Source organism: Colius striatus, chromosome 8 (assembly GCF_028858725.1).
Source record: "Colius striatus isolate bColStr4 chromosome 8, bColStr4.1.hap1, whole genome shotgun sequence".
NCBI classification, from domain to species: Eukaryota; Metazoa; Chordata; class Aves; order Coliiformes; family Coliidae; genus Colius; species Colius striatus.
In genome coordinates, this window is record NC_084766.1 from 18,345,866 (window position 1) to 18,373,632 (window position 27,767).

Consider the following 27,767-nt stretch of genomic DNA (forward strand, 5'->3'; position numbering starts at 1 on the left):
CTGTAATGAACTGACCGCAATCCCCATCCCCTGTGCTGCTGAGAGGGGAAGGAAGGAGAGTCCTGGGAAGAGGAAGGGGTGGGGGGAGGTGTTTTAAGATTCAATTTTATTTCTTATCTCCCTGTTCTTATTGTTCCTTTAATAAATCAAACTTTTTTGTCCCCAGGTTGAGTCTGTTTTGCCCGTGACGCTAATTGCTGAACGACCACCCTGTCCTTAACTCACAAACTGTTCACTATATTTCTCTCTCTCTCCTGTCCAGTTTAGGAGGGGGAGTGATTTTATGACCTGGCTAAAGCACCACAGCACATCACACACTTTTAGGATTGACCTTTATTTGGATATTTAGTGGTGTGGCTGCCTTCCACTCAGAATTGAAGGAAGAGGAAGGAAATGAAAATTTTAGCTAGTTAATGCAAAATCCATCTTTGAAGAAAGAAGTAGAAAACAAAGGGTGACAAGGAAAATAGCACAAGAGAAGAGTCTAGAAGTATCCCCTAATGTTGCAGCCTTCTCCTTTCACCCCTGCAGGAAAGGGACTCACATCCTTCTTTGTGCACCAAGGCAGAGCCTAGATGAAGGCATTCAGGTGGGATGAGTCCCCAGAAACCATCATCACAGGCCCAGCAATGGTTGACCCACCTGCCACTGTGATATCTTCCAGGGGAACTGAAAACCCAGCAGAAAACCCTCTTGCACGGTTCGGCATGTTCCCTTAGGGACAGTCTCTCGCAGGACATCAGACCTGGATGGAAGTTGAGAAGCACAAATGAAAGACGGGGCTTGGCTGCTTCCCTATGCCATCCTCCAAGGGATATGGCCCTTTAATTAAGGTTTTCCAGCACTCCAACATGACATGGACATGGACACTTCAGCTGGGACTCTGGATGCTTTCGAGCTTGTGTTAAATCACACCAATACTAAATTCCTCACCAGATTTATTCCATGACTATTTGGCTTTTCATGGCTTCTTTGATCTGTGGAAGGTGGGAGCTCTAATGCTTTTGTAAAACAATTGTGCACATTACATGACCACTGATCTTCCCTATTTCTGCACAACACATAGTGATTGAAACCTGAGAGTTTGGAGCTGGTTGGTTCAGACAGAAAAATAACATCTAGTTTTAAACTTAAGCATTTCATAGAAGGAAGAAAAACAAAAATTAATAAAACTGCATGGGATTATTAAATGTTCTTCAAAGAGTTTTTTAAAATTAAGTGTTAATGTTCTTAGTGTCACTAAAAATACTGCATTAGAAATGGTTAAATTACAGTGTTCAATTGCTGTGAATAGAGGATGTTGGATTTTTGTGAAATGCAAGGTTATGAGAAAAAAGGAGGCCGAATTTTACTTCTCTAATGGTTAAAATTCTATCAGCTGAAAACAGCATTTTGTTATTTTTAGTGTAGTAGAGACAGGTACTAAATTTGTGATGTAATTTAAGAGGAAGGGAAAGAGAAAACAAAATTCAGAATAAAGAAATGATTTCTTGGTTAATTTCTGAGTAATTTCAAAATTGAATTCCCAGAGACAGAGTTTAGTAGCTTAGAAATACTAGAAACCATGACAGGGAGTATTTTCAACAGAATTACAGTTACTGTTTATTTTTTAGTATTTCAAATCAAATTCCTTGTTCATTCACTTATGTACTTATACTCTTTCCTGGACCTGAATCCTCTATTTCTACACCTGTTCTGCCAAAATGAAGTGCAGAACTGTCTAGAACTCACCTTCCATTCAGCCTAGCTTTCAGTACTTTAAATGAGTTTTGATGGTGGTGGTGATGTAACCCTAAGCCTGAAATGTCACCACAGTTTTCTTATTAACACACTGCTACAGACCACATTTAGGTACATTCTTTTTCTTCCTTGCTCTTGGCATTTGCCAGGCAAAGCAGCTAAACCACCTTCCCTATTGGCTGCTCCCAACTCAAGCCCTCCACCACCTGAAAGGAAGAAAGGCCTATTCCTCCTTCAGGAGGCCCTGGACCAGCAGAAAGCCACAATGCACTGGTGACTCTCTAACCTGGGAAATACTGAAGTCTTTTAAGGGCAGCAACTTTCCGGGCAGGATCGCTTTACTCTGTTAAACTCATGTTACAATCCAGATGTCAATGTCTATGCCCAAGATGGCTTTGGGATAGCCATTGCTATGAGAGCTGCAGGAACATGCACATCCTCTCTTTTGCCTTCTCTTCACTCTTTCATGAGCACAGCTGGGCTGATGCTGCTTAGACCACACCCAGGAGTCATGTTTCAGTGGCACATCAGTGCCAGTTACCTCATCAAGCTCTTAAATAATCTCTTCCAGAAATCTGTAACCAGGACTCCAGAAAAATGTGGGTCAAGAAAGATGGTTGGCATAGTAGCATAACCCACCTAAAAGTCGTCTGTGCCTGGAGACATCGTTAGACCTGGAGTCAGTATGTTCAGACCTTGCATAGGCTGTCCGACTTGAGAAGCACAGCAAGGTATGTCACATCAACTGATTCCCCAGCAGAATAACCATGACCAGGCTGTTCTGAAGACCAGAACAAATTACCATATGTATGTATGAATAGTCTGGGATCGGTTGTGCGTGTTCCTTCTGTCACTTCCAGGGCTCCAAATGCCCAGACAAGGAGTAGACTCCACAGCTCCGTGGGGTTTTGTGCTGTTTCAGGCCAAGCTCCCTGTCCTTGACACAATTTTCACAGGCCACAAAAGTATCAGGAGACCTGGTAAGACTGCTGGAGCTCAGTGTCTCTGACTAAAGCAAAAAAAAGCCTTACTTCAAGCACAGATCCTGGAAAATTCAATTCCATCACAATGATTATAACAGCACACCAACAGATCTTCATTTATTTATTTTTCAAGATGGGGACCAGCAATATTAACAAACTAGAATGCAATCCATCAAAGTAATATTCATCACAAATCTAGACTCAGTCTAGCAGCTGACTTTGAAATTGCTATAAATGACACTTCACAGACTCTGCAAGACTCACAGCAGAATCTATGCAGCCACCAAAATTGGAACAAGTAAATCCATCGCCCCCACAAATCAGGAGAGGTTGAGTATGAAGAATCATTTGTCCTAAACAACTGGGCACAGCTTTTGTAACCTGAAAAAGAAAAGTATACAAGTAGATGGAAAATGAAGCATTTTATTTACCTGAATTTCACATCAGAAAGGTCTATATTCCTGAGAAATATGGCTTCACACAAAGCACTCCTCCAAGCACTAATTAACAACAAAATATTTATCTTTGAATTAGAATAAAGCTTTCCTGTATATGGAGATTTAGAAACCTGCAGCCCTGCTTGATCTTTTTCTCAGTTTGTCTCAGCAGAAATGAATTGCCCAACTCTGGACAGATGAGACATATAGATTCCTAAACCCAAACATATGGAGGTATATGATCTTGTATCAACAAAGCTGGGCTTGCAAAAAAAAAAAAAACCCAAGTATGTAACTGTTCAACGAAGGAAGAGGAGTCTGCTGTTTCCAAGAGAGCCTGCAACACCAGCTGACCTTCCTGGATGCGAAGTGAGGTGGACTTCTGAGTAACAATTGTCATGATGCCCATGCTTCATGCTGCCTTGCAAGCCTCTGTACATAAGGATTAAATATTGGAAAAAAAAAGGAAAAACATCTAGAAAACCAGAGGGGGGAGGAAAGCAGAAGCACATCAGCAGATCAGCAACAGAGATCAAACCATAGAGATTTAAAGTACAATTTTCTTTCTATCATTTCTGACTTTCTGCCTTCGGTCTGAAGACATGGTTTGGATTCAAATATATCTTTTGGTTCAAAGATGTCTTTGGATTCCTGTGCAGTGAACTGTTACTTCATCCCATCATGCATCTGCCAGCTTTGGTGAACATGACCTGAAGTCCAACACATCCTATTCAGTCCAGGGGATTTTTCCACTGATTCAAATGTACACTCAGACAGCCACTGTCATGCCATGATCTGCTATTTCCAGGTACAGATAAGCTGCAAAACATCCACCTTTATTTTACTGGCTGCATTTTGTAATACCAGCACTATAGTATCTCTTTAAAGGAGGTAATTATCCAAAATTAATTTGCACCCAGTTGTGACCCATTCTCCATGATGCAACTTGAGAGTCCAGCCACCTATGATAAATCCAGCCAAAGACTGTCTTTCTTACACTAAATTTAGGTCAGTATTCAATTTATTCCTAATTTTTTCTTACAGATCAAGGTCAGAGAGCAGAAAAAACAAAGAGAGATTTGGCAGAAAAGGCTTTTTGAGTATCCTTCCCTCTTGCTCATTTGGTGCTGGCTTCTGAATTGTCATGCTGACCACAGGATTTGTATTTTCACATCTCAGCCTGCATCTTTTCATCTGTGTGATAACATGGTGTGCTCAATGCAGTGAAGGCCCTCACTTTAGGCATAATGACTGAGGAAAGGAATAATCCTGCCCCTTTTTCAAGTTCTTCTGAAGGTGTTGTCCAACATGAATTCCAAATGGCCCTCAGCTACATGGCTCCATGTCAAAGACTGCAACACTCAGAAAACCAATGGCCAAGGTCATCTAGTGCTGGCAATGGCTTTCTTTGTGGACAGGTTGGACTAGAGACCTGAAGAGGTACCTTGTGAGGTTCCCTCTGAAAAGGTCCAATTTGTACAATTCTGTGTTTTTCCAGTATCCCTTACACATATAAAGAGACTCTGCCAAAGGGACATGATGGGTCAGGAAGCTGTTGGCTCTGAAGGCTAACAGCATCTCGTAATTAAAGCACAGGATCCCGAATTGCAGCTGTGCTGCTAAGTAGTGTCAGTATAAGTTTGGAAGTCCTAATCCCACCGTGGAAAAATGTAATGTCTGCATTTTAATTCCAGGATTGTGTTTGGTCATGTGAAGGACATTACAGCTGTATTTAATTAACAAGTAGGATAAATCTTGTTTGAAAGACTCAGGGGAAATATGCACCCATCCCTGAGGCAACAGTTTACTATAACTGAAAGTAAAGATAGCTTTAAGAGGGAGCTCTGTCCCAGATATTTCATTTAGGAAGTGATTATTTTATAGGATGGCAAGAGAGATCTCTTTATTGAGACAATGGATCTGACCTACACTGACTTATTTGCAATCTAAGACATATTGATACTTATCCACTCCATTAAAGACTGGTGATAATTCTTCCTGTCACCAGGCATAGAGCATAAGCAGCTGCTGAAGTCGGTTAGTAGCAGCGGGGTTGATAGCACAGTTGAAACAGGCAGGAGTGGGAAGAGTTGCAAATTGTACAGTGGTTTGAGAAAATAACAGAGCTCATCAAGCAGTATGATGTCTGATTGTAATTTTTAAATAGGGGAAACAGGATACACACCTAGTGATTTAGGAAAACAACAATTTTTAAGCAATTGTTGAAAATAAGAGTTTGTTCCTACAGTTTGTCCCAGCCACCCCTAATAGATGAAGCAATGGGTACAAGGTTATAATAAATCCTGCATGGCCATCACTTTGCCACAATTCAAAAAGCATAGTTGTTTGGTGGAATGCAAATGGCTTTTTTAACTCAGTAGTATGAAATTAATCACTGTGCCTGTCCTTATCCATGCTTTCATGGTGAAACAAATAAGAATGGGACAAATAAGATGCATATGCTCAGCTGACACCTTTGACACCATGTAAGTAGTGCAAGGAAACAGCATATTAAGTCCTTTCCTTGCACACATAAACAAAGTAGCTGAATTTGACGAATCATATGACAAAGCTCTGTGACAGTAGCAGTAACCAGAGTGTATTAATTCTGTTTAAAACTACTTCTTACTTTGTTTCAGGAGCCCTTTTCAGAGGCAGTCAACTAAGTATCTGCTTGTTGGAAATAGATCCAATTCTTCTCCTCCCTACCACCTGTAGCTCTTGTGCTTGCAAGCAGTTTGAAGCAGAAAAGTTAACAGATAATGCGGAAGATTGGAAGCCATGCAGAAAAGGATGCTTCAACAGTAACCACTGTACTGTTACTAGCCAAAAAAAACCTCCTGAATTGATAAAGAAGAATACATAAAACATAGCATGATTTTTGTATGAGTCATCTGAAACATTAAAACCTATGTTAAGGTCATTTTTATATGACAATTGAGAAGAAATACTATGCACTGGGGAGTGATTTGCAAACTACTAACACCTACCTTGCAGAAGAATAAACTTGTGCTAATGAGACCAGGTCCCTAAACTGAATGCAGATCAAGTGATATGAGTAGACTTCACAACAGTCATTTACAGTTACTTTTCCAGACTTCATAAAAGGAAAAAAATTAGGGGACTGCTTTAAACAGATATTTTGCATCAACTTTCACATTAGTTTTCAGTGTAATTCAACTTAAAGAGGCTTTGGTAAGTGTGGAGATACACTCCAATACTTTAGGAAATTGTCAACAATTTCCTTGACTTTTAACAGAAGCCTGTAAAATATACACGTTTTGCTATTATTACCCTTAAGTAGTTTTTTTTGGGGATTTTTTTTTGCATAACATAGTGTTAAATTGAACCGTGCCAAATTAAATAATTACAATTAGTACATCTGAAAACAAGGACTACTCTGTGGTAGGATGGGAATTTTGCTAACATATCACATACTTTTGGACACAGAAGAGACAGATTGAATCATATTTTTAGATACTAGCAAAAATCCCACCTAAGTATGTGGGATTTACCTCCTCCTATGCACCACTCCTGTCCTTACTTACCAGGAGTGCTACATAACTTACTGCTGAGCCATGTTCACTATGTACAAAGATGACTACAAATGAAGTGTCTGTCCTTGATCAGCCTTCATGCTGCTCATGGCTACGTGGAGGAATGTATTACCGTCATGGAGCAACTATCCCCTTTGCCCTTGCTCCCCAAGGACAAAAACCACTGGGTCATATGATGTCTTCTATCTCCTGATACACAGCCGAGTCTGTACTACAGCACTGCCCCAACAGCATCCTTGCAGCTGACTCAACCCAGCATAGAGTACCTGGGAGTATCTCCATTTATGACACTTGATGCTGTCTGGTTTAGGTAGGGATGGCACAATCCTCTCCAGGTGACTGAGAATTAACTGCTGCACCTCCACAGGATCTGAGTCCAGGTGCTCACTTCCAAACGTCTTAGTTGTGTGAACTACAACCGAGGGCCCAATTTCAGAAGACTCTGAAATAAAAAGGAGAGATGCTTTTGAAATATTCCACTAGGCCTCCTGGTAGACAGCAGGATGAGCAATGTGCCTCCATGGCCAAGGCCAACGGCACCCTGGGGTGTATGAGAAGGGATGTGGGCAGTAGGTTGAGAGAGGTTCTCCTCCCCTCTACTCTGCCCTCGTGACACCTCATCTGGAATATTGTGTCCAATTCTAGGCCCCTCCCCTAGACAGGGAGCTGCTGGAGAGAGGGCCACCAAGATGATGACGGAGTGGAGCATCTCCCTTATGATGAAAGGCTGAGGGAAGTAGGGAGGATAATGAGGCGAGACCTTATTAATGTTCACAAATATGTCAGGAGTGTCAGGAGGGTGGAGCCAGGCTGTTCTCAGTGATGTCCAATGATAGGACAAGGGGCAATGGGTATAAGCTGGAACATAAGACATTCCAAAGAAATACAAGGAAGAATTTCTTCACTGTGAGGGTGCCGGAGCACTGGAACAGGCTGCCCAGATGGGTTGTGGAGTCTCCTTCTCTAGAGACATTCAAAATCCACCTGGATGAGTTCCTGTGTGACCTACTCTAGGTGGCCTGCTCTGGCAGGGGGGTTGGACTAGGTATCTTTCAAGGTCCCTTCCAACCCTTAAGATTCTGTGATTCTGTGATTAATAATTGCCTTCACTGCATGCTGCCAGTTGTGCCTCTAGCCTAGGAGTCAATAAGAACAAAAATATCTGTGGCACCACCCTATTCTTCCAGCTGGAAAAAACATAAGGAGTAGTAACACAAGTTTTTCACAAGCAGCACCATGAAGAAATCCAGCCACTTGGCAAAATTTTTGGTGGTTTTCCCATTGCAATAACTCTAGTCCCACATGTCTCCTAGAGGAACCTCAGGCACTCCCATATCCCATAAGTAGCAGCTAGAAGGAACAGAAAACACACTAGAAGCAAACTCTTCCCCTTCTTCCTTCCAGACATTTCAACAGGTTCTACAAGGAGGGCAACCACCTGGCAATCGTGTCAAGCTGTCAAAAGTGAACAACAAGAAACATGTAAAATTGCTTTTTGCAGACAGGTCTACAAATAGTAACAATTAGAGTCCCTAATTAAAGCATTTAAAATGCATATCCCCTTAAGGGGACAATCTCTGCAACAGAGAAATATGAAAGACTTGGATATGAAATCATCACAAGATACAAATTTTCTTTAAAAGAAAAAAGGACAGAAGAGTGCTTGTTGCAATACTGTGAAAAAAACATCTGCTCCCTCTATAACTGACAATGGAGCAGTATTACATTGTTGAAAAGCCAGAATAAAACCCATTCTTACACTTAGAGAGGGGAAGGAGAGGAACAGAAATGAGGATAGGTTAGCTTGAGAAATCAGCACTTCCTTTTCACCTGCACAAGTGAATTTCATGTAAATTGTGCTTCTTTATCAAGTTCAGGAAATTTATGCACAGTTCTCTACATGGACACTTCAGGGAGCATGATCCTTCAATACAACTTCTGTCCTTGGGCAAATACAAGCAAAACTCAGAGTCTGTCCCTTAAAGTTCAACCAAGCTGCAGTGCCAGGGGAGGGACTGAAGACAGCTCAAGTGCTCATGTTCATCAAAGCAGACTTGGAAAAGGCCACCTTTTTCTGGGTGCTTTCCTGAAGTGTCCAGATACTTTGAGTTTGTTTCCTATTTTAATGTGAGATGCTTTATTGTGAGTACTTTCCTGTGTATTGGGCTTGAAAGTAAGTCTTAATCACCAGTGATGGACAGGTCTAAGATATCCACTCAACGAGGATTTGAGATGAGGGCAAGGCTGATCTGGGGACTAAGACTGTAAAGTGAATCGTGGACTGCTCTTGTCTAGAAGCAGAGGCTCAGCCAAAGGGGTCATATTCTTCCTTGAGCTCTGATGAACTGATTGCCCGAGTCTAACACTCAGCCTTAGCCTCATCCTATTGAAATGTCTCCTGCCACTCTCAAGCCTAGTTTCACAGGCTAGCAGAGGATATGTCTTTGTTTGCATCAGCTTTTCCAGCTACCTGGGAAAATGTCAAGAAACGCTATCCTTTCTCTTTTGGGGGAGAAGGCAGGTATTCTGATGTCTCTACATAGACACTCAAGGAGAGACAATCAAGTGGGGAAGTCTATAAGGTACATTGGGATTAATTAGAGTATACATGGTATTCTGGCAAATTCTTCCATATAAACTTGGCAAAAAAGCTCATTAAAAATGTCTACACATTTTCATAAAACAAACATTCATTGCTTGCTGTGACTTGTTTTACCTAAAGTTTCTTGGACAGGGCCACCTTCTTTCAAATCTCTCATCTCTTCCATAGCATGTACAAAACAAGTTTCAGGAGAACAAGCAGTTTGTTGAGTTTTTAATTCCTTCTTTGAGCTACTGATAGCTTGGAGAGCTTCCAGAGGCCACTGAGTCACAGCCTTCCAGTACTGAAATGTGCAGCCTGTGAGGATCAAGTTTAGCCTCACGCCTTTTTCTTTCTCCAGCAAAAATACTGGCTAAGAGAGGAGTTAAAATCTATCTCACAAGGCACATTTTGGAAGAGTCCATGAAAAGAACAACACTAACTTTTTTTGTATTCAGGAATTCAGCATTTCTTTAGCCTTACAGACAGTTTCTGATTAGTTTTCTAAAAGGCAGGCAGGTGATTACCAAGTAATTGGCCATGTAATGAGGTTAAAATCTAAATAACTCTTCAACTATTCCACCTTCCTAAAAAATCTTATTTTAAAATCTGCATTTTAAAATTAAAAAGGATACTAAAGAATTACACTGATTCTGAAAACCTGTAAGACAATCTTCCTTTTAAACTATATAACCTGCAATCCTGAAGCTCTAGAAGGGACCTGCTTCTATTTTTATGTGTCATCTATCTTTAGCCCTCCAGAAGGCAAAGAGATGTAAAGACTGCGGTATTGTGGAAATGAAACTTGAAATAATTTATAATGAAGAATTCCCACTGATTGCCCAACCTGTTATAAATATTTATGGGATGGTTAAGCTGGCCAATCACACAAATATTTAATATTCATACATAACGCACAGGGAATTCAACATACACTTCTTGTAGACTCTTCCTTATGTAATGTTCAAGTGCATTACCTCTGCAGATGGAGACATGGTTTTATGAATAGTAGCTGAGATCCTCAGCTGATGAAAAAGCCTTCCTTCTCAGAGGCTCATCATGCTCAAGATTACACCAGTAATGGCAGCATCAGAGAAACAGCTTTATTATTGATTCTTCCACATAAAGTGAGAAGAAAATGGATGCCATCTGTAGTTATCAGTAAAGAACTAGGCTGTGTCACAATGAAGTCAGCTAATGGGAGCATATTGCACTGTGGAGAAGAGCTGCTGGGGAACTCCCTAGATGCTGGTGCATTCCCCAGCAGGCTCAGCTATGCCCGGGTCAGGCTTGATGTCTCCGCCCCACTGCAGTGAGGGTTAAATCCAACACAGAAGTTTGTATTCCTCTCTAGCAGAAGGAACAAAGACCAAACTCGGAAAAGTCATGTTGTTCTGTCTCACCCATCTGGACTGCCAGAAAGATGTCATGGTTACCTGGTTTGTTCTAACTTACAGAAGTCCAGAGGACATGCTGATGAGGGCTATGTTGAATGCACACTTAATGATTTAAAGAATACCATTATGCTATACATGTTTAAAGAATCAGCAACCATTGCGAAGTCTGCATAAAGGAATTGAGAAAACAAAAAGAGAGGGGATGCTCAGGGGACGAACAACCCCATGCACCAGTACAGGCTGGGGATTGGCCTGCTGGACAGAAGTTCTGCAGAGAGAGACCTGGGAGTCCTGATTGATAATAAACTAAACACGAGCCAGCAATGTGCCCTCGTGGCCAAGAAGGCCAACGGCATCCTGGGATGCATCAAGAAGAGGGTGGCCAGCAGGTCGAGGGAGGTTCTCCTCATCTGAAGGTCCCTTCCAACCTCTACCATTTTATGATTCTATGCTGCCATACTTCCAAGCAAGAGGCTTTATGAGTTTGCAAGTTCCCTGCAACAAGCAGTGATTCAGAGCACTGCAGCTCATCACACACCAGCGAGGTGCAAGCAGTCCTTAGGGATGCACACGGCTCTGAGAGCAGGCAATGGCTGGCATTTCTGGAGAATTACAGACTGCAACTCACTGGCTCTGCTAACAAACCCATCCCATTGCATAATTATACAACAAGGCTGTTGTATGAACTTCTTTAGTACAGAAGGAGAGTGTTATACCTCTGCTTTACTGAGTCAAAACAGGGATTGCATCTCATACAAACAAAAAGAACAGTCTGGAGTTACATAGTGAGGGCTAGACTTTGCCTTTTGGGCTTAGTAGGCTAGACTACTTGTGTTTATGTAGATGTGATATATATATATATATGTATATAGTTATTTTTTACAGAATGACTTGATAAACTTCCAATAATCATGAATGTATCAAAGTGTAGAAACACCAGAAAAATAATCCAATTTCTGTTTGTGTAATTTTTACTTATGCCTAGAGAACTGCAGCCATACTCCTGTATCTGCTGAGGATGTATCACTGATAAGCACTGCAGCTGCATCTGATGGGAAGCAAGGCAATCTTCCCTCCAAAGATTAATGCAATGGAGGGAAGGATGAGCACAGATGCTTGAAAAATAACACACAACTGAATAGAGGGGGACAGTGTATATGGCATAACAGAGGAACGCTGGAAGTGAGACCATTCAGGCATCACTTGGAGAAGGTGATGGCTATTTGAGAAGGATGACTGTTCTGAAAGACACAGGAAGGATGACTGTTCTGTTTCACTCAGAAGACCCAGCATAAATCTTAGCCTGAGCATTTCTGCTTACTCTCTGCACAGTTACTTTTTCGTTGTCATCATTATCTTCTTCAGTTGAATGCAATGACTCAAGGTTGAGGGATAGAAAAATGGGAAAGATGATGGTGGAGCATGATGTTTCAATGTTAGTAACAGCACCCCTCAAAAAAAGTGAACGAGGGATAGAGAAGTGCTGCTGTGCCTTCCATTGAAATGTTCTGGAGGTCAATCAGAAGCACGGAAAGAAAATAACAAATGTAAAATACTGATTTGTTGTCTTAAAGTGTGTGTGTGTGTGTATGTCTCCATTATGAGCAGAGCCACACATGTGTTTGAAGACAAATGAATCACTTGGTGACCACTTATGAATTTTACACTTCTGTCCCTCAGCATTACTGGACATGATACAGACATGCTTCCCAACTGTCCCGTGGTCAGCTCAAGTGATCGCAGGCAGAAATACTGCTCCAGCTGGCATGTACTGCTCTTCCTGGAACAAAGTGGAAATCCACAAAATGCAGGTTCACCAGGAAAGAGAGCAGTTAAGGTAGCTGGTTGGCTGTTTATATGTCACAAGGAGGGCCATACCGGAGACTGATCACCTTCAGTTGCTGGCCCACAGTTTGTCCCAGCCCTACGAATACAATTTGTTCCTCTTGGAAAATTTCATTCATCTCTCACAACATGAGGGAAATTTCAGTGAGCAAAGTACGTGTCAACGCTGATGTTCTGGTAGTTTCTGTGTATTAGTTAACAATACGCTCCAAATAATATGCTTCCTATTTGCTTAAATTCCATTTGGAGACAGCAAAGACACTGTATTTAGCTATTTGATAATTCCATTATAATTCCATAGTTGTTGTTCTCAGTACTGGCACTTTCAGACCACGTCAGGAAAGGATGAGTGAATTTCTGTCTTTGGCTGTGTCCTCTTTGGCACAGCTAGAACCAGGCAGCTGGGATGGACAATACCAGTAGGTACTCTGATGTATCAAGGATGTATCAATAAACACAATGATGGTGACATAACCTTAGATGCAAGAAAATCTCCAGCTGCACATTGTCAGTAACAAGGAGACAGTGCCAGAGTGGGGGAAAAAAAATCACTCTATATTTGGCTCCTTTTTTACATACTCATTTTTAGTGCTTGCTGGAGGAAGCACACCAGGGTGGATGCAACTTTGTTTTGTCAGTTCAGCCATTCTTTTATTTTCCCTCTTTTCAGACTAACAGGCTAAATTCTTAGGAGAAATAACAAAGTTGGGCTTCCACAGTTGTGAGTCGATTCATCTCTCCAAATTTTTTGCTTGCACTGTTTCTGGAGGCACTTCAAGAGCCACTGCCACCCAGTTGGCTTTGGCACAAGGAAGGGCACATTTGGAAGAGCTAACTTGGACTGTACTATCACGACAACCTGTGTCTCACACAGGACAACCCCATGCATCAGTCTGGCTGAGCAACAGACCTTTCTGAAAAGACTCTATTGGTTAAGGTGGATTGACCACTGAATATAACCCAGCAGTGCAAATGTGGCAAATTACATCACACTGAGGCCTTGAGCGATATGATCTAGCTTTGCAGCTGGATCTAATTTCAAACCTTGCTTGGAGGTAGGACTAGACTACCTCCAGTGGTCCCTTCCAAACCAAATGGCTGTTCCTCTAGCTGGTAGAGGCAGGCAACAGTCCTGGAGGCAACAGCCACAGGCTGAGCCTTGGCAAGTTCAGATTGCAGATGGAGAAACACTTTGCCCTGCAGTGGAGGTGCAGTTGTAGGACAGGTCACTAGCCATGTGGTGGAACATCCATCCTGTTCCATTTTAAAAAAATGCTCAGCTAGATAAAGCACAGCTGCCCCGACCTTGTGGTAGAACAACCTGCTGTGAGTGGGAGCTGGAGCAGAGATCTTCAGAGGTCCTGGCCACCAGCACTGCTGTTACACTGCCAGCTCCTCATGACAGCTTATTACATGAAATTGCACGTTTACAGTGTAAGAGAAGGCAGGTGCACCCAACGTTACAGCTGTGTTCTAGTATGGTGGCAGCATGTAGATAGAAAGGTGATGGGCAAAGTTTTCAATGCCCTGCCCAGCCAGTACCAACATCACTGATGCCTCCACACAGCAAATCCCGACTGAACACAGAAGACTAGAAACAGAACTCTCCCAGGTCAAAATCTGAATGTGCTTTAGCACAATGAATTTGGTAATACTTAGTAATTAGGTATTAGGCAGCATATGATTATGAAAATCCTCCCTTATTCTGTGACACTGATATTGTTTTGTAGGTCACCACAAAGGTGGATAGCTTTTTATCCCACTTGAGGGACGTGGTTAAACGTGGTCATCGTCACAATGTGAGCAAGTAACAGAATCAGGAAGCATTTTCTGCTCCTAATGAACTTGATTAAACTCAAATGCTTGCAGTTTTTCTTGAGCTATCTTATGTCAATACACTCTTGGTATACAAAATACATTCAATAAATAAAACGTATACTTGCTCAACTGCCATCTTCCAGAAACAGATGAGAAGCATCTGCCTTGTGGTATGTCCTCCAAGCTTTACTGAGCAGCTGTACTATAAGCAGCCATTTCAAGGATTTTCCGTGATTATAAAAGCACACTGGCTAACTCTGAATTACACTGAAGAGCCTCAATTATATAACTCATTATATAACTCATAACTTCTAAACATGCTTAGTGGAAAGAACGGGAGTTGTAAAGTAATGGATGATGGGAGATAAATTGGCATGTGAATGAATCGACGTTTAAACAAAGGAACTCCAGTTCTTTCTTGGAATAGCAACACTTTGATGTCACAGATCCCCTTACACTGGTTTCATAAATGCAGTAACGTAAAACATGTGCTGGGTGCTGATTTTCTGAGGATCTTCCTGCTTTCATTGTGTATTTTATTACAGGCCAAATGTGACATTAAATGCTATTCGTTGCAGGCTGGAATTAAATACTTGCTCTGTTCAGAGCAGCAACACTCAATTAAACAGCATTTTTCATAATCTACACCCTCTATTGTCACTGTGTTTCAGGGAAATAATGGGAGCACTGACCTATATTGCGTTTCTTATTATCGATGGAGATGAACCGTATGCAGGGATTATCAGTGATGTACTGTGCAGCCCAGGGGACATCAATCTGTGCACCAGCTTCATAAAAAAGTCCCAAAGCATAGCAGGAGGAGTAGCTTGCAGATTCCAGTTGTTGCTTTTGACTTTCATTAACTACTGTGTAAAAAAAAAAAAAGAAAAATCCCTTTTATCTCAGAACATTAAATATGTGAATGCTGCAGTTAAGCTGATTATTCCTTCCCAAAAACAACCACACTGCTAAAACTAGAGAATTTAATATTAAACCTAGTGCTTTTTATATTTTTTCTGGGACATCTCTTCAAGAAGTTTTAATGGTGCGCTATGTATAGTGTGTCCTTCACACACAATCCTCCCCTATCTGTCAATAGTTTATCTCCCAGTTCTCTGCTAGTGGCCTCTGACTAGAAACATCCATAACTGGTGACTTTTTTTCCAAATCTTTTCTCAAAGGGTGAATAAATGGGATTAGGAAGTTTGGGTTGCCTCTAGCACATCAGGTAAATGATTGTATGGCTCTCCAAAGACTCAGATGACTTCACATGTCAACAATATGAAGCCAGGGACTCTTGAATCTCTGGGGAAAATAGCCCTGCGACTTCTGTGCTGCAATTCAAATGGATGCAGGAAACTTTTTACTTCAGCACACAAAGGGTTCATCCTGAAGCTCAAGTTCTTCAGCTGAAGATATTTTAAAAAGGTTTAGAAAATTTCAGAACAAACATGAATCCACTCCTCTCTACGATTAACTCTTCTCTCTTCTAATTACAGTTGAGATCTGCTTTTTGCCTCAATTTTATACTTTTCACAAAAAGCTGCACAAAGTAGCATTAGTCCCACTCTGCATTCAAATACTCTTTTACTTCCTGCAAAAACACTGACTAATCACTAAGTTAGGTACCACATCTCTCTTCCTACTACCGAATGGTCAGGTAATGCTGCAGCAGGACATGCCAAGACAAAATCACAACAGTCTCACACTTGTATGTGAAGTTGCATGCTCTGTTGGGCTTGTTTGGAGATTAGATATGAAGAGGTAAAAGAACAACAATCCAGGTGCTTCATTTAATGCAAAAGTCAGCCAACACAATGAACATCTTGTACAAAATAAAGAGCAGCTGTATCCACCATGGGACTTCCCACGAGCAGCAAGCCAGGTGTTGAGTGGCATCTTCAGAAGGACTTCAGCAGAAGTCCTGCCCCAAGACAGACCAGCCCCACATGTGGGGCAGGCTGGGATGGGCTGGAGAGGGAAGCTCTCCTCCATAAGGAGAGGCACCCGCAGCCTCTTGTACACCAAGCTGGCCAGGAGCCACAGCAACAAAGGCCAGCAAGCCAGGTATGAGGGCACCCAGCAGGTCAAGAGAAAGTATATTCCTCTTGTGTAAGGCAACATTTGGACACACTGTGCAGCTTGTACAAGGGAGACAACAACCAACCAGGTCAAATTCTGTGCAGGGTCACCAGTGTGGTCAATTAAAGGTGGTCTCCATTCCTGGGGACTGCACTGACTCACTCAGACATGGCCGAAAACAACTGCTGGGAGTAGTGTTAGGCTAGAGATCCCCCCACGCTGCCTCCAGTCACGGCTGGGATGGGGCATACCTTACCTGTGCCACAGCCACCTTCATGTGACCGTAATTCACGTGCTCCTCAAAACTTGCAACCAGGACATCTTCATTACACACTCACTCCACCAGTATATACACTCTCCCTGGGAACCAGTATTTCCTACCGTGCCTCAGCAATAAATCAAACCTCTGTCATGCAAGCACTTGAGTCATACGGTGTTTGCCAGGGGTGCAGCAAAGCTGGCAGAGCATTTTCCAGCAGGATGCACATTTGAAAGCACATTCTGTTATGCTGACAAGTCCTTGCAACAACTGCCATTAAACCTACATACCACCAGTCCACCAAGGTACATTCCCACCACAGTGGTGGGAGGACAATGAGCAATGCAGAGTCGTTCTGCAGAGTAGTTCTGTGGAGAGCAACCTGCGAGTTCTGGTAGACAGTAAACTCTGCATGAGACAGCAATGTGTCTTCATGGCCAAAAAGAGGTGCATAAAGGAGTGTGACCAGCAGGTCAAGGGAAGTTGGGGCCAGTCTTGTTCAACATCTTCATCAACCACCTGGATGAGGAGACAGAGTGTCCCCTCAGCAAGTTCGCTGATGACACCAAACAGGGAGGACTGGCTGATTCCCCAGAGGCTGTGCTGCCATTCAGTGGGATCTCGACTGGCTTGAGAGTTGGGCAGAGAGGAACCTCATGAGGTTCAACAAGGACAAGTGCAGAATCCTGCATCTGGCAAGGAACAACCCCATGCACCAGTACAGGCTGGGGGTCGAACTGCTGAAGAGCAGCTCTGCAGAGAGAGACCTGGGAGTCCAGGTTGATAATAAACTAACCATGAGCCAGCAATGTGCCCTCATGGCCAAGAAGGCCAATGGCATCCTGGGATGCATCAAGAAGAGTGTGGCCAGCAGGTCGAGGGAGGTTCTTCTCCCCCTCTACTCTGCCCTGGTGAGGCCTCATCTGGAGTCCTGTGTCCAGTTCTGGGTTCCTCAACTCAAGGGGGACAGAGAACTTCTAGAGAGTCCAGCGCAGGGTCTGGATGATCAGGGGACTGGAGCATCTTTCATATGAGGAAAGGCTGCAGGACCTGGGGCTGTTTAGTCTGGAGAAGAGGAGATTGAGGGGAGATTTTATTAACATTTACAAATATCTAAAGGGTGAGTGTCCGGAGGTTGGGATATCCCCTTTTTCTATAGTATCTAGCAACAGGACAAGGGGTAATTGGATGAAGCTGGAACACAAAAAGTTCTATTTAAATATAAAAAAAAACTATTTAACTATGAGGGTGAGGGAGCCCTGGCACAGGCTGCCCAGAGGGGTTGTGGAGTCTCCTTCCTTGGAGGTCTTCAGCACCCGCCTGGACATGTTCCTATGCGACCTGATCTAGGTGATCCTGCTTCTGCAGGGGGGTTGGACTAGATGATCTCTAAAGGTCCCTTCCAACCCCTGCCATTCTGTGATTCTATGAAGTTCTCCTCTTCTTCTACTCTGCCCTGGTAAGGCCACATCTAGGGTATTTTGTCCAGTTCTGGACTCCCAAGTTCAAGACTAACAGAGAACTTCTGAAGAGTCTAGTGGAGGGCTACAAGATAATGAGGGGACTGGAACACCTCTCTTATGAGGAAAGACTGTGAGATCTGGGTCTATTTAGCCTGGAGGAGAGAAGACTAAGGGAGACCTTATCAATACTTATAAACAGTGTCTGTCAAGAAGATGAGGCTGGTCTGTTTTCCGTAGTGCCAAGTGATGCAACAATGGTTAACAGGCACAAGCTGGAATGTAGGAAGTTCCATTTGAACATGAGGAGAAACTTCTTTCCTGTGAGGGTGAGGGAGCCCTGGTATAGGCTGCCCAGGGAGGGTATGGACTCTCCTCCTCTGAGGTTTTCAAAACCTGCCTGAAGCTGTTCCTATGTGACCTGATCAAACTGAACCTGCTTTAGCAGGGGGTTGGACTAGATGATCTCTAGAGGTCCTTTCCAACCCCAGCTCTTACCAACCTGTGGGTGACCATTTCATCTATGCAAGTCTATAGATGCTGCATCCTAACTCCTTGTCATGACTAGTCCACTCTAGCAAACTCCATGTGGAGTCCCAAAATGTCCCTATTCAGAGTCCCCTGAGAGGTTCAATAAGTAAGCCATGAAGCCACACATCCCCCACCTCCTGGCTGGAAATATTCCCTGGCCTGTGCTAACTTTCCACTTAAGCCATGAATTTAGCAGCACAGGCACAAGGTGCCAGCATCCAGGACCTGTCTCAGGAGCTCCTCATTGCCAAGTCAGAACAGCAATGTCAGCAATTTCAGCAGTGCTTGTCCCAGTTCCTCCTGGACATAGAGAAGTGCTGCTTCTAAACACATGCCACACAGTGGAGGGGACAGATCTTGTCCAGAAATAATCTTTCAGGTAAGGGTTTTGAGGTGTCTGTCACCACCAGGCCCTCTTCTTACAGCTGTAATAAATAATCACAACATACAATCACAAAGCACTGTTGCTGTGCTTTGAAAGAATATGAGTGCCCTACAAACAAGCAAATAAATACAAAGCTGTAATACCACATTTAAACCACTACTCTTTGTCCAGGTTACTTTGGCAACTCATTTCCCCTTGGGGAAAATAAAACAAATCAGACCTTCAGCCAGCAAAAGAAATTTCCCCAGCAAAGCTCAGCATGCAGAAACTTCCATGCTGTGGGAATGTATCTGAGAGAGAATGGAACTGCCTGGCTTGGAGACTGCAGGTGCCAAGCTGCCTAAGCCTGTGCCCTGCTTCTGCTCTGCAGCACACACGGGCTGCTTCAGAGGAAGGGATGAGCAGGTTTAAATTTGCTCAGGCAAATGGTTTATTACACAGAGCATTTCAGTAGGTAAAACCTTCACAGTGTTAAGTGTTGTCAAAGCAGAGACAGTCAGTTGGCTCTGAAGTACCTTGCTTCAGACTTATCATCGCTTGACGAAACTACCTCCACAAGCTATAAAGTTTCAGAAGGTGTTAGGGGTCATTGGGGATGAATGCTGAACAGCAGTACAGTAATCAAAGCTAAGTTAAAATTTTATTAGCTCTCAGTACATACATACACATGGAGCTTGGCTGAGGGATGCTGGGGAAAGCAGATGAAGGAAGGCAAAGGAGCCTAGCTAAGCAATCTCCCTCTGAGGAGAGGCGAGAAGAGGGAGAGCAAGCAGCTTCCAGGGTGTTGGCACCAGCCAGAAGTGACAGAGCTGTGACTTAACAGATCAAAGGGTTGTAAACAGCTAAGGCGGCTTGTTCACAGCACTAAGAGAAGGGACAGCTTTGGGAATAAGTCACTTTTCAAAGCCTTGGGTTGATGGGATAATGCCCAGACTAAGTAAACCTGGCTATTCAGCTCAGCACCTGCAGACAATGGTGGGCTGCTCACCATGAGAAGTGAATCCCAGAAACAGTGAGGAGCATCATCCAACTCAGTCTTGCCCTGTCCTTGAGTAAACCAGAGCTGGAAGGGAATCTGCAGGGTAGAAGCAGAGGGCCAGCACTGCAACACTAGCCACACCTCACGTAACTGCACTGGACTCACGGTCAGGCTCAGGCTTGAGGCAACTGCAGCTGGTCACTGCGCGTCCCCAGGGATGGGGATTCCCCACCGCTCAGGCCCTTTCCAGGGACACCCCGCTCATAGGGGATGGATTGGCTGCTTCCTTGGGCTGAGGCTTCCCATGCCACAGCTTGTGCCACTGCCTCTGGTCTCTTTCTGACCATACCATAAACTAGAAATGACTAATGCTATCCCAAATAGTTGGGTTTGCATCTCAAAATGTAAAACTATATTAACAGTTACAATGTACATTTGTAACCAATTTGCTTAATTATTGCTTAGGTTTTTAAAAAAATATTGTCTGTGGGTCACTGGACTCTAAACTGCTGCAAATTTACAAAACTGAGGAAGTTTGTATAGGTTGATAAGACAATAAAGTGACACCAAGTTTGAAAACTAACAACAAAAAACCTGAACTGTATGCAAAAACAATGCTACAAGTTGTAAGACTGAGGGGTTTTTTCCCTGCTCCATCCCCTCTGTGCTTTAACAGGGCAAACAAGTTGATCTAAGGACACGAAGAGGGCCTTCATTTTGAATTTCCATACTTCTTTTGGTTTAAACGAAAACCAGACTGTTGTTTTAATGTTGCGTATGAAACCACAAAATAACTATTAATTTTTCTTCTTCCAACAAAAATGGATAAGATGATTTTAATAACATTTTGGAAAAAAACCCCCAGCTTTCAGACCACAGAACTGTCCAGGGTACAAGAATCAGCCATAACAGTATTTTTAAAGTAATGCCTAAGGACATGAAAATCTTATATTTTCCACTGAGAAACTCAGCTACAGCTGTGCTGTGAATGGCACTGAAGTAAATCTCCAGAGGACATTTCATCACATCAAAGCAAGGGGCATGCATACTTCATTTGCTGTTTCTCTAGACAGTGACAGCAGAGTGGATTACTTATCTGTGACACTTAATAAATATAATAAGGGGCTTTTATCTGCTGTTCCAGTGCTCTAATATAACCTCACTGCCTTACTTGTGTTGTGAGGAGAGGACCCAAAGATCGCATTAGGGCCAACAAGAGGAGAGCCAAGCTGGCACACCGCGACCACGGGCATTCAGGAGTCCAGGACTGAGTCCAGCCTACTGTTGCAGAGTCCAGGGAAGCAAAAATAAATCCAGGTGCTCCAACAGCCAAGAACCAATCAGAATGAGCAAGGTTTAATCCTGGACTCTTAGTCATTTGCCAGCAAGAAAAGGAAGGGATGGTAATTTGCATCTCTCTCTGCAGCAAGGCACTGCAGGAGCTAGGTAGCACCTGGACCGTTCACTACCAACTTGTGACAGTTGCCAGACTCCAGCAAAGACTGGACTTGCAACTGTAATTTTGAGCAAGCAGAGATGGGAAGAGACACAATGGGTCAATAAAGGATTCAGGTCAGTCTGATAATGGAGGCAGACAGGTTACCTTCAAACCAAGTCACACCAGGTCACAGCTGCTGGAAACAGGGAAAAGCAGATGCTACAATGTGAGATGCATTTTAAAAAATACTGGTTTTGGAAACTTTTGTTATTCCTAATTCAGTACCTCTAAAATCTTGCGAATACTCATCTTCCTATCACGTCAACAAACAACTCTGGAGCTCAGCTTGGATGCTTGAATCCAGCTCTTACATGCACATAAGGAAGTATGTGAAAACTTGGGTAAATAAATTCAGATCCTGGTTTGAAAGACTTCTAGAGATGAGAGGGAAAATACTTTTTTTCTTTCACCATACAATATTGCTGGGTCATAGAGGGTGTGGCATCCTGACAACAAGCAGTCAAGTCTAGCTCGTGTTTTATCACCTGACATATTCAAAATCACTTACAAGGTACAGCCAAGGGACATCCAGACAGTAATGGCTCCCAAAGCACTACGAAAAAACTCTATAGCAGTACTTTAAGGAATGTTATTAAAGCAGCAAAATAAGAGGATGCTGGACTTGTTTTTTCTTTTAGGAAAGACCACTATTTTTAGTCTTGACTTCTTTTTACTGGAAACTCCTTATTCTTCAAATAATCTGACACCTTTAGTTCCGATGGGAATAGTTTTAGATTCTGGCTTCAACTTGGTGACTTTTCCAGAGTATCCTCCCAGCTAACTGTAACTCCTGCTCCTTATAGGTCTGCTTTCAGCACTTTCTTAAGCCATTTTAGGCAAGCAGTCTGACACAAGCTAAGCACAGTTGTCCTGCAAGAAACCAGAAAAATACTCTGAAGGATGCTGTGACTTTCAACAAGGGATGAAAATGCCCCCTGTACCCCACAAGGGTTACAAGAGTCAAAAGGTACTTCTAAAGTTACCCTTTACTCCTTTCTGCTCAAGTTTTGGCAAGCAAAAACTTCAGCTGAAGCTTTGCTGGTGACCATAGCTTACACAGCACCTCAGGATAAGCCCCTACTTTAACATATTTGCAAAGAAAATATCCTTTTCATCTCTTGAAAAGTTCAGCATCAAGGCTGGACAGCAAGATGCCCCTGCATCCAAGGAGGAAACTAGCTACCTTTTGTCACTGTCCTGCCACCCCTGGATCAGGACCTGAAACAAAATCAATCCTGTCCAACTCCCAGTCCTCACCCACCACAGGATGGCACAAAGAAAAAATCCCTGCCCATTCCTCTTGTTCTCTCTCCAGCCTTATGGAAAATGGTGTCAGACATCTTGATTAAAGAAAACCCAACAAACTTAGGAAGGATCATAGTATGCACTGCTTGTTTTCCAGCAGATGGATTAGCTGGTGGACAAGCTCCCTGTAATTCTCTCATACTCAGTTGAGTCTTTGACTAGGAAGGTTTTTCTCCACCTTCTGTACTTTTCCCTTACTCGATTTGTCTGACCATACATTTATCTCACAGCTATGCCCTCAGTAATTCTGCTACTGACACTATCCCCAAAAAGCTGTTTTCATTTCTTTAGACTGTTTTGCTTAAAATTTTATTTGCAGCACTTTAGTCATGTGCTGACAGTAAGTCAGATGATGTCAGTGACAGAGTCTTTGTAAGTGGCTAGTGAGCACCCTTAAAAAGTTTAAAAGTTAAAAAGGAAACTCAGTGGTTAAACAGCAAAGATATTTTTAGGTATCAAGTTAAGAGACTTTAATAAGGTGATCACTCAGCAGAACAGGCAGCTGAGTCAAGGGGCTGGAGATAGTTTATTGTCACAGCTGGGAGAGTGCTGCAGAGAGGAGCCATTCAGTATGGCACATCATTATAACATCCACACAACAAGGCCTCCAGGGATGACAACCTCTTCTCCCTCAGCAGGTTTGTGGAGAACTTTCCTACTGCTCTCTGAAGCAAGAAGTTGCTGCCCTGAGCACTCTAGTTGAGTGGTGACAATGGACAGACTTGTCAGGCAGTCCCCCCCTCTTTGCAGTCATCAACACTGACATTGCACCATGACACTGGCGCTCTGCCACCATGCTGACCATTACAAGATGCAGGCTCTTCCGCTTCTGCCTTTGCGTAGGAGGGAGCAGAGGTTATGAGAAAGGCTTCATTTTTAAGTCCAGCTTCCTTATCAAACAGCTTGACATTCTTTTTAAAAAGGCAGCATAACAGTTAAACATAATGCTTTTATCTATGTCAAAATGCTCACTAAACTGAGATATACCTTACATATTCGTATTACACTCAGCTTTTGTTTGAATAGTTCTGCTCAGATCCAACGCAATGCTCACTCCTGCGTGTGTGTAACATCCATAACTTCTCAAATAATTAGTTCAGATCACTGCAGTCCTGGCTGACTTGGCATAAAGCTTGTTTAGATAAAGTTTGTAACACATGAAGGAACAGCATATTTAGAAATGCAGATGATTAAATAAAAGAGAAAGGTGCTAGGGGGGAAAAAAAAGGCAGTACAAGTAATTTTTTATGAACTTTAAGATTTTGAGAACTAAACTTGAATACCTGTCCACCAGCTGCTGTCCACAAGATGACTCATTCACATTAAGCTAAAACTTCCCTCAATTTTCTTAAGAAACATGTATGCTTATCTCCTAAGGCACTGCACATTGTACTTGAGTCAACACAGAAATTATACAGCACTATTTCTAGGAACAGAGACAAAGCTGGCACAAGAGCAGAGTACCACCAGCTCCTGGAAGAAGGGCAGGTGAGAAAAGCAGAGGGACGATGCTCCATGGGATCTCTGTCAAACACTGGGCCATGCTGCAGGTGGTGTGCTAATGTTCACTAGCAGCTCTGAAAGAGCTGCGCTGCTCAGAGCAACTGGCATAGATCGTGTGGTTTTGTTGTCAGAGATCAGCATAGCAGCCTGCTGCAAAACTCTCTTTCCTTTCCCTCCCTGTAACCTGATCCTTGCTGTATCTACTTATATGCTCAGCTCATACTTTTATTTTAAAAAATCCCTGATTCAAAGCAATAATCTTGTTATGCTTAATAAATAATTCAAATTTTAAATTTAACAGATCAATCTTGCTTTCTCATACTGTAGTTTATTCTTAACCTGTACGCTGCATTACGCACAGCTGATGATCTCCATGCTGTTCTCTTCAGCCTGTATGTTCAGTGTCCAGTCTGCAGGTGGATTTATAGCCATTTGATTCACTACTTTTGTATTAATGGGCAAAATAACTTCTCAGACTTATTATCTGGATGACTGGGCTGTGACTGCAGCAGTTGACTCCTAACCAAAGTCATAGCCATTTACTCAGTGATGCTTTTGGAAGCAGTGCAGCTCCTGAAGATATGTACACTGATGGCAAGAGGCATTTTTGTCTCCTGAACCTTGAGCATATGCAAGGCCCACACACAACACACCATGGAAATGCTGCTCACTACTCGTTATTTTATCTATGGTTTTGATTCAAAATTAATGACATCTGACCTCTGCTAAGCTTCCACCCTGGGTAGAATAGGGTATGACATTTACAATCAAGTAAAACTAATGGATAAGTTAACGTCTTTTTCATTATGCAAAGTCTTCCTATAGTTACACCACCATCTGCCTGAAGAAAGCAAGCCAGTCTTGTAATGATTCAAAATGCTCATATTTTAGCTGGGAAAGTTCTTCTCATTTTGCCTGTGAGGGAGCAGAGATAGACACCTTTGTGGAGCCACCAGGACAGACTGACTACTTCCAGCAAAGGACACAGATATAGAACAAAGATAACCAGCATTGTCCAGGAGATTTTGGAGATGTTTGGAAATCAGAGTCACTTACAAAGAACCCCAAGAAATTGGTTAATAAAGTCCAAATAAAAAACATAATACAAATGTAAACTCCCGTTTCTACTTGGTAATCATTTATAGGAAGTGAGATAGAATACACATGACAAATTATGTACAAATTAATCAAGGTTCATTTTCCTGCTGTGCCTTATCATTATAGAGGCCTTAGAATAGCTTCCTACATTAAGTTACAAAGTACTACACAGTTCTGTTACTCTCTGGTCTCAAAATGTAAAAAGTTCATTACTTACATAATCTTCACCATAAAACATTTAGCAAATAACTTCTCTCCCAGGCTATTTAGCCTTCTCTTGCTGAGAAGCCAGTCTCTGGCCATCCAGCCCTCTGGGCATCTCTGAAGCTTTTTGAATGATGAAACATGGAAGCTGCAGGCATACAAAAGCAACTTCCTCTGTTAATTCGTGTTGAACACCAAGTTTTCTTTCGCAGTCCTAGGGAGAGATGAGCTTATATTTTCATTGGATCTCAGGTCCCCAGTGAAGTTGGTCAGATCAGGTCTCTGCATCAGAGATACAAACTTAGGATAGATTTTTTTCAGTCACTTTTCATATTTACACTTCCAATGACAAAATGAAAGGGGGACAGAAGAAACCATTGCCCTTTGCCAAGAAAACCATAACACACTATAGGGACTGGTGTCTGCATTAACTTAAAGCCGCCTCTGAATGGAGCTGGTGGATCATGGTCACAAGTAACACTGTCAGAAGCTTCATGCACAAACAAATTTTGGAAACAAATTGAAGAATACATAAAGATGCTTCAATCAACTTGTATCTTGCTTCAGCAGGTAAACTACACAACCACATAATCAAGAGAAAAACATTAGAGCAAGAGAAGTCTCTTCCTCCTCATCCCTTCTGCCAATTCTTATCTGGCTTTCTGTCACACAGAAGACCTATCATCAGCTCTCAATGCATCCTAGCCCGCCATTAGCACTTCTGCTGACTATTACGTTGGTGCTGAAAGTTCAGTAACAACTTGAACTTCCACGCATTTTCTGAATAAGGAGAAGCTCAGCCTAATGAAATCTGAATAGGAGCCCACAAGTGGCCAGTTCTGGTCTACCTTCTCACCTGTGACACTGACTTGCAACACTGCCTTGGGTAAGTCACATAACCTTCCTATACACAGGTTTTATAGTGCTAAACAAAAAGTAATTATAACTATCTTCCTCATAGTGTTGTGGAAGTTAATCAAATTCCATCCTAAACAACAGTAGATGTAGTACAACTGAAGTAGAAGATGCAGACACAAAGTGGTTTTCTGCTATTGTCTCCTCCTGTGACAGTACAACTAGAGTTTCCAAATGGTTTTTACTGGTAAGGAAAGACTGTGTTAAATACTAAATCTGTCTTCCATTTTAACTATTTAAGAAAAATGGTTACTGGGGAACTAAATGACCTGACACATCTGCAGGGAATTTTTTAACATCTATTCTACTGTTAATTCTCAGTATTAAGTTTTGTTTTCTCAATTAATCATAAACAGTCTTCCTTTTCTAAGATTAATAATGACCACAAATTTCTATCTGACACATAATTTAGCTTAAATGTTTCCAAGCTGTTTCTCTTCAGTTCATTACCTTGGCCTGAAGTTGCCTATATATTTTACCATCCTCAGATCGGTCATATAAGAGCTCTATCAATTTACATTCTCTTCCATTGCAGTAAATCCAGACAAGGACTTCACTGCATATTGATAAATGTCCTGAAAAGGAGAACATTTGACCTGGTAAGAACAGTGTTCTTCCAGAATTACTCTCCTGATGTACCGCAAGGCACATTTCCAATCACAACAACTTTGGGTGGCTATTTCACTGAAGAAACATGCACCGTACAGTATTCATTGATTTTGGAATACCTTGAAGTTGGACACTTGACTTCACTAAGAGACATAAGCCATGTTGGTACAGCCAAACATGTACATGGATATGAATATAATTTAGTTTTTTTAAATCTGCAAAGAATGATTCCCTTATGGAGGAGATGGGAAGCATCTGCCTAACTTAGTTAGCTTCCGACATAACAAATCTAGGACCAATATTAAAGCAAAGCAGCAAACAAAAAGCAGTGCAGAACAAATTTCAAAGTGAAAAGGGATTCTGAAGTCAGTCTTAGTATGACATGTCCTGAAATCACTCAAGATAAGTAGAGCTGCTGCAAGGAAAAGGTTTTACTCATTCAGTAAGTTATGTCCTTTCCCTCTGATTGGTGAGCTGAAGATCCAAGAAACACTGAATACTACTGTTCATCCCAATGGTGAGGAAAAGTGACTGCTAATTAAAAGGTAAAAGGATTATGATCAGAAAGCTACCAGTGAGAA

The 27,767-nt window shown here is 42.3% G+C and overlaps 1 protein-coding gene across 6 annotated transcripts in view; it reads right to left on the minus strand.

Moving 5' to 3' along the window:
* Positions 1 to 336: 336 nt before the first annotated feature.
* The window catches only part of RNLS (renalase, FAD dependent amine oxidase), a 67,052-nt gene continuing 39,621 nt past the window's right edge, over positions 337 to 27,767 (minus strand). For 2 of the 6 annotated variants that reach the window (XM_062000990.1, XM_062000989.1), the window contains exons 5-7: positions 15,051 to 15,224; positions 6,984 to 7,159; positions 2,813 to 3,104 (exon numbers count right to left, since the gene is read on the minus strand). In XM_062000990.1, the coding sequence (XP_061856974.1) occupies positions 2,952 to 3,104; positions 6,984 to 7,159; positions 15,051 to 15,224 (503 nt within the window). In that variant the 3' untranslated portion in view covers positions 2,813 to 2,951. Of the gene's footprint in view, positions 746 to 2,812; positions 3,105 to 6,983; positions 7,160 to 15,050; positions 15,225 to 27,767 lie in introns of those variants that run through there. The other 4 variants (XM_062000992.1, XM_062000993.1, XM_062000991.1 and 1 more) reach the window with 4 other exon arrangements.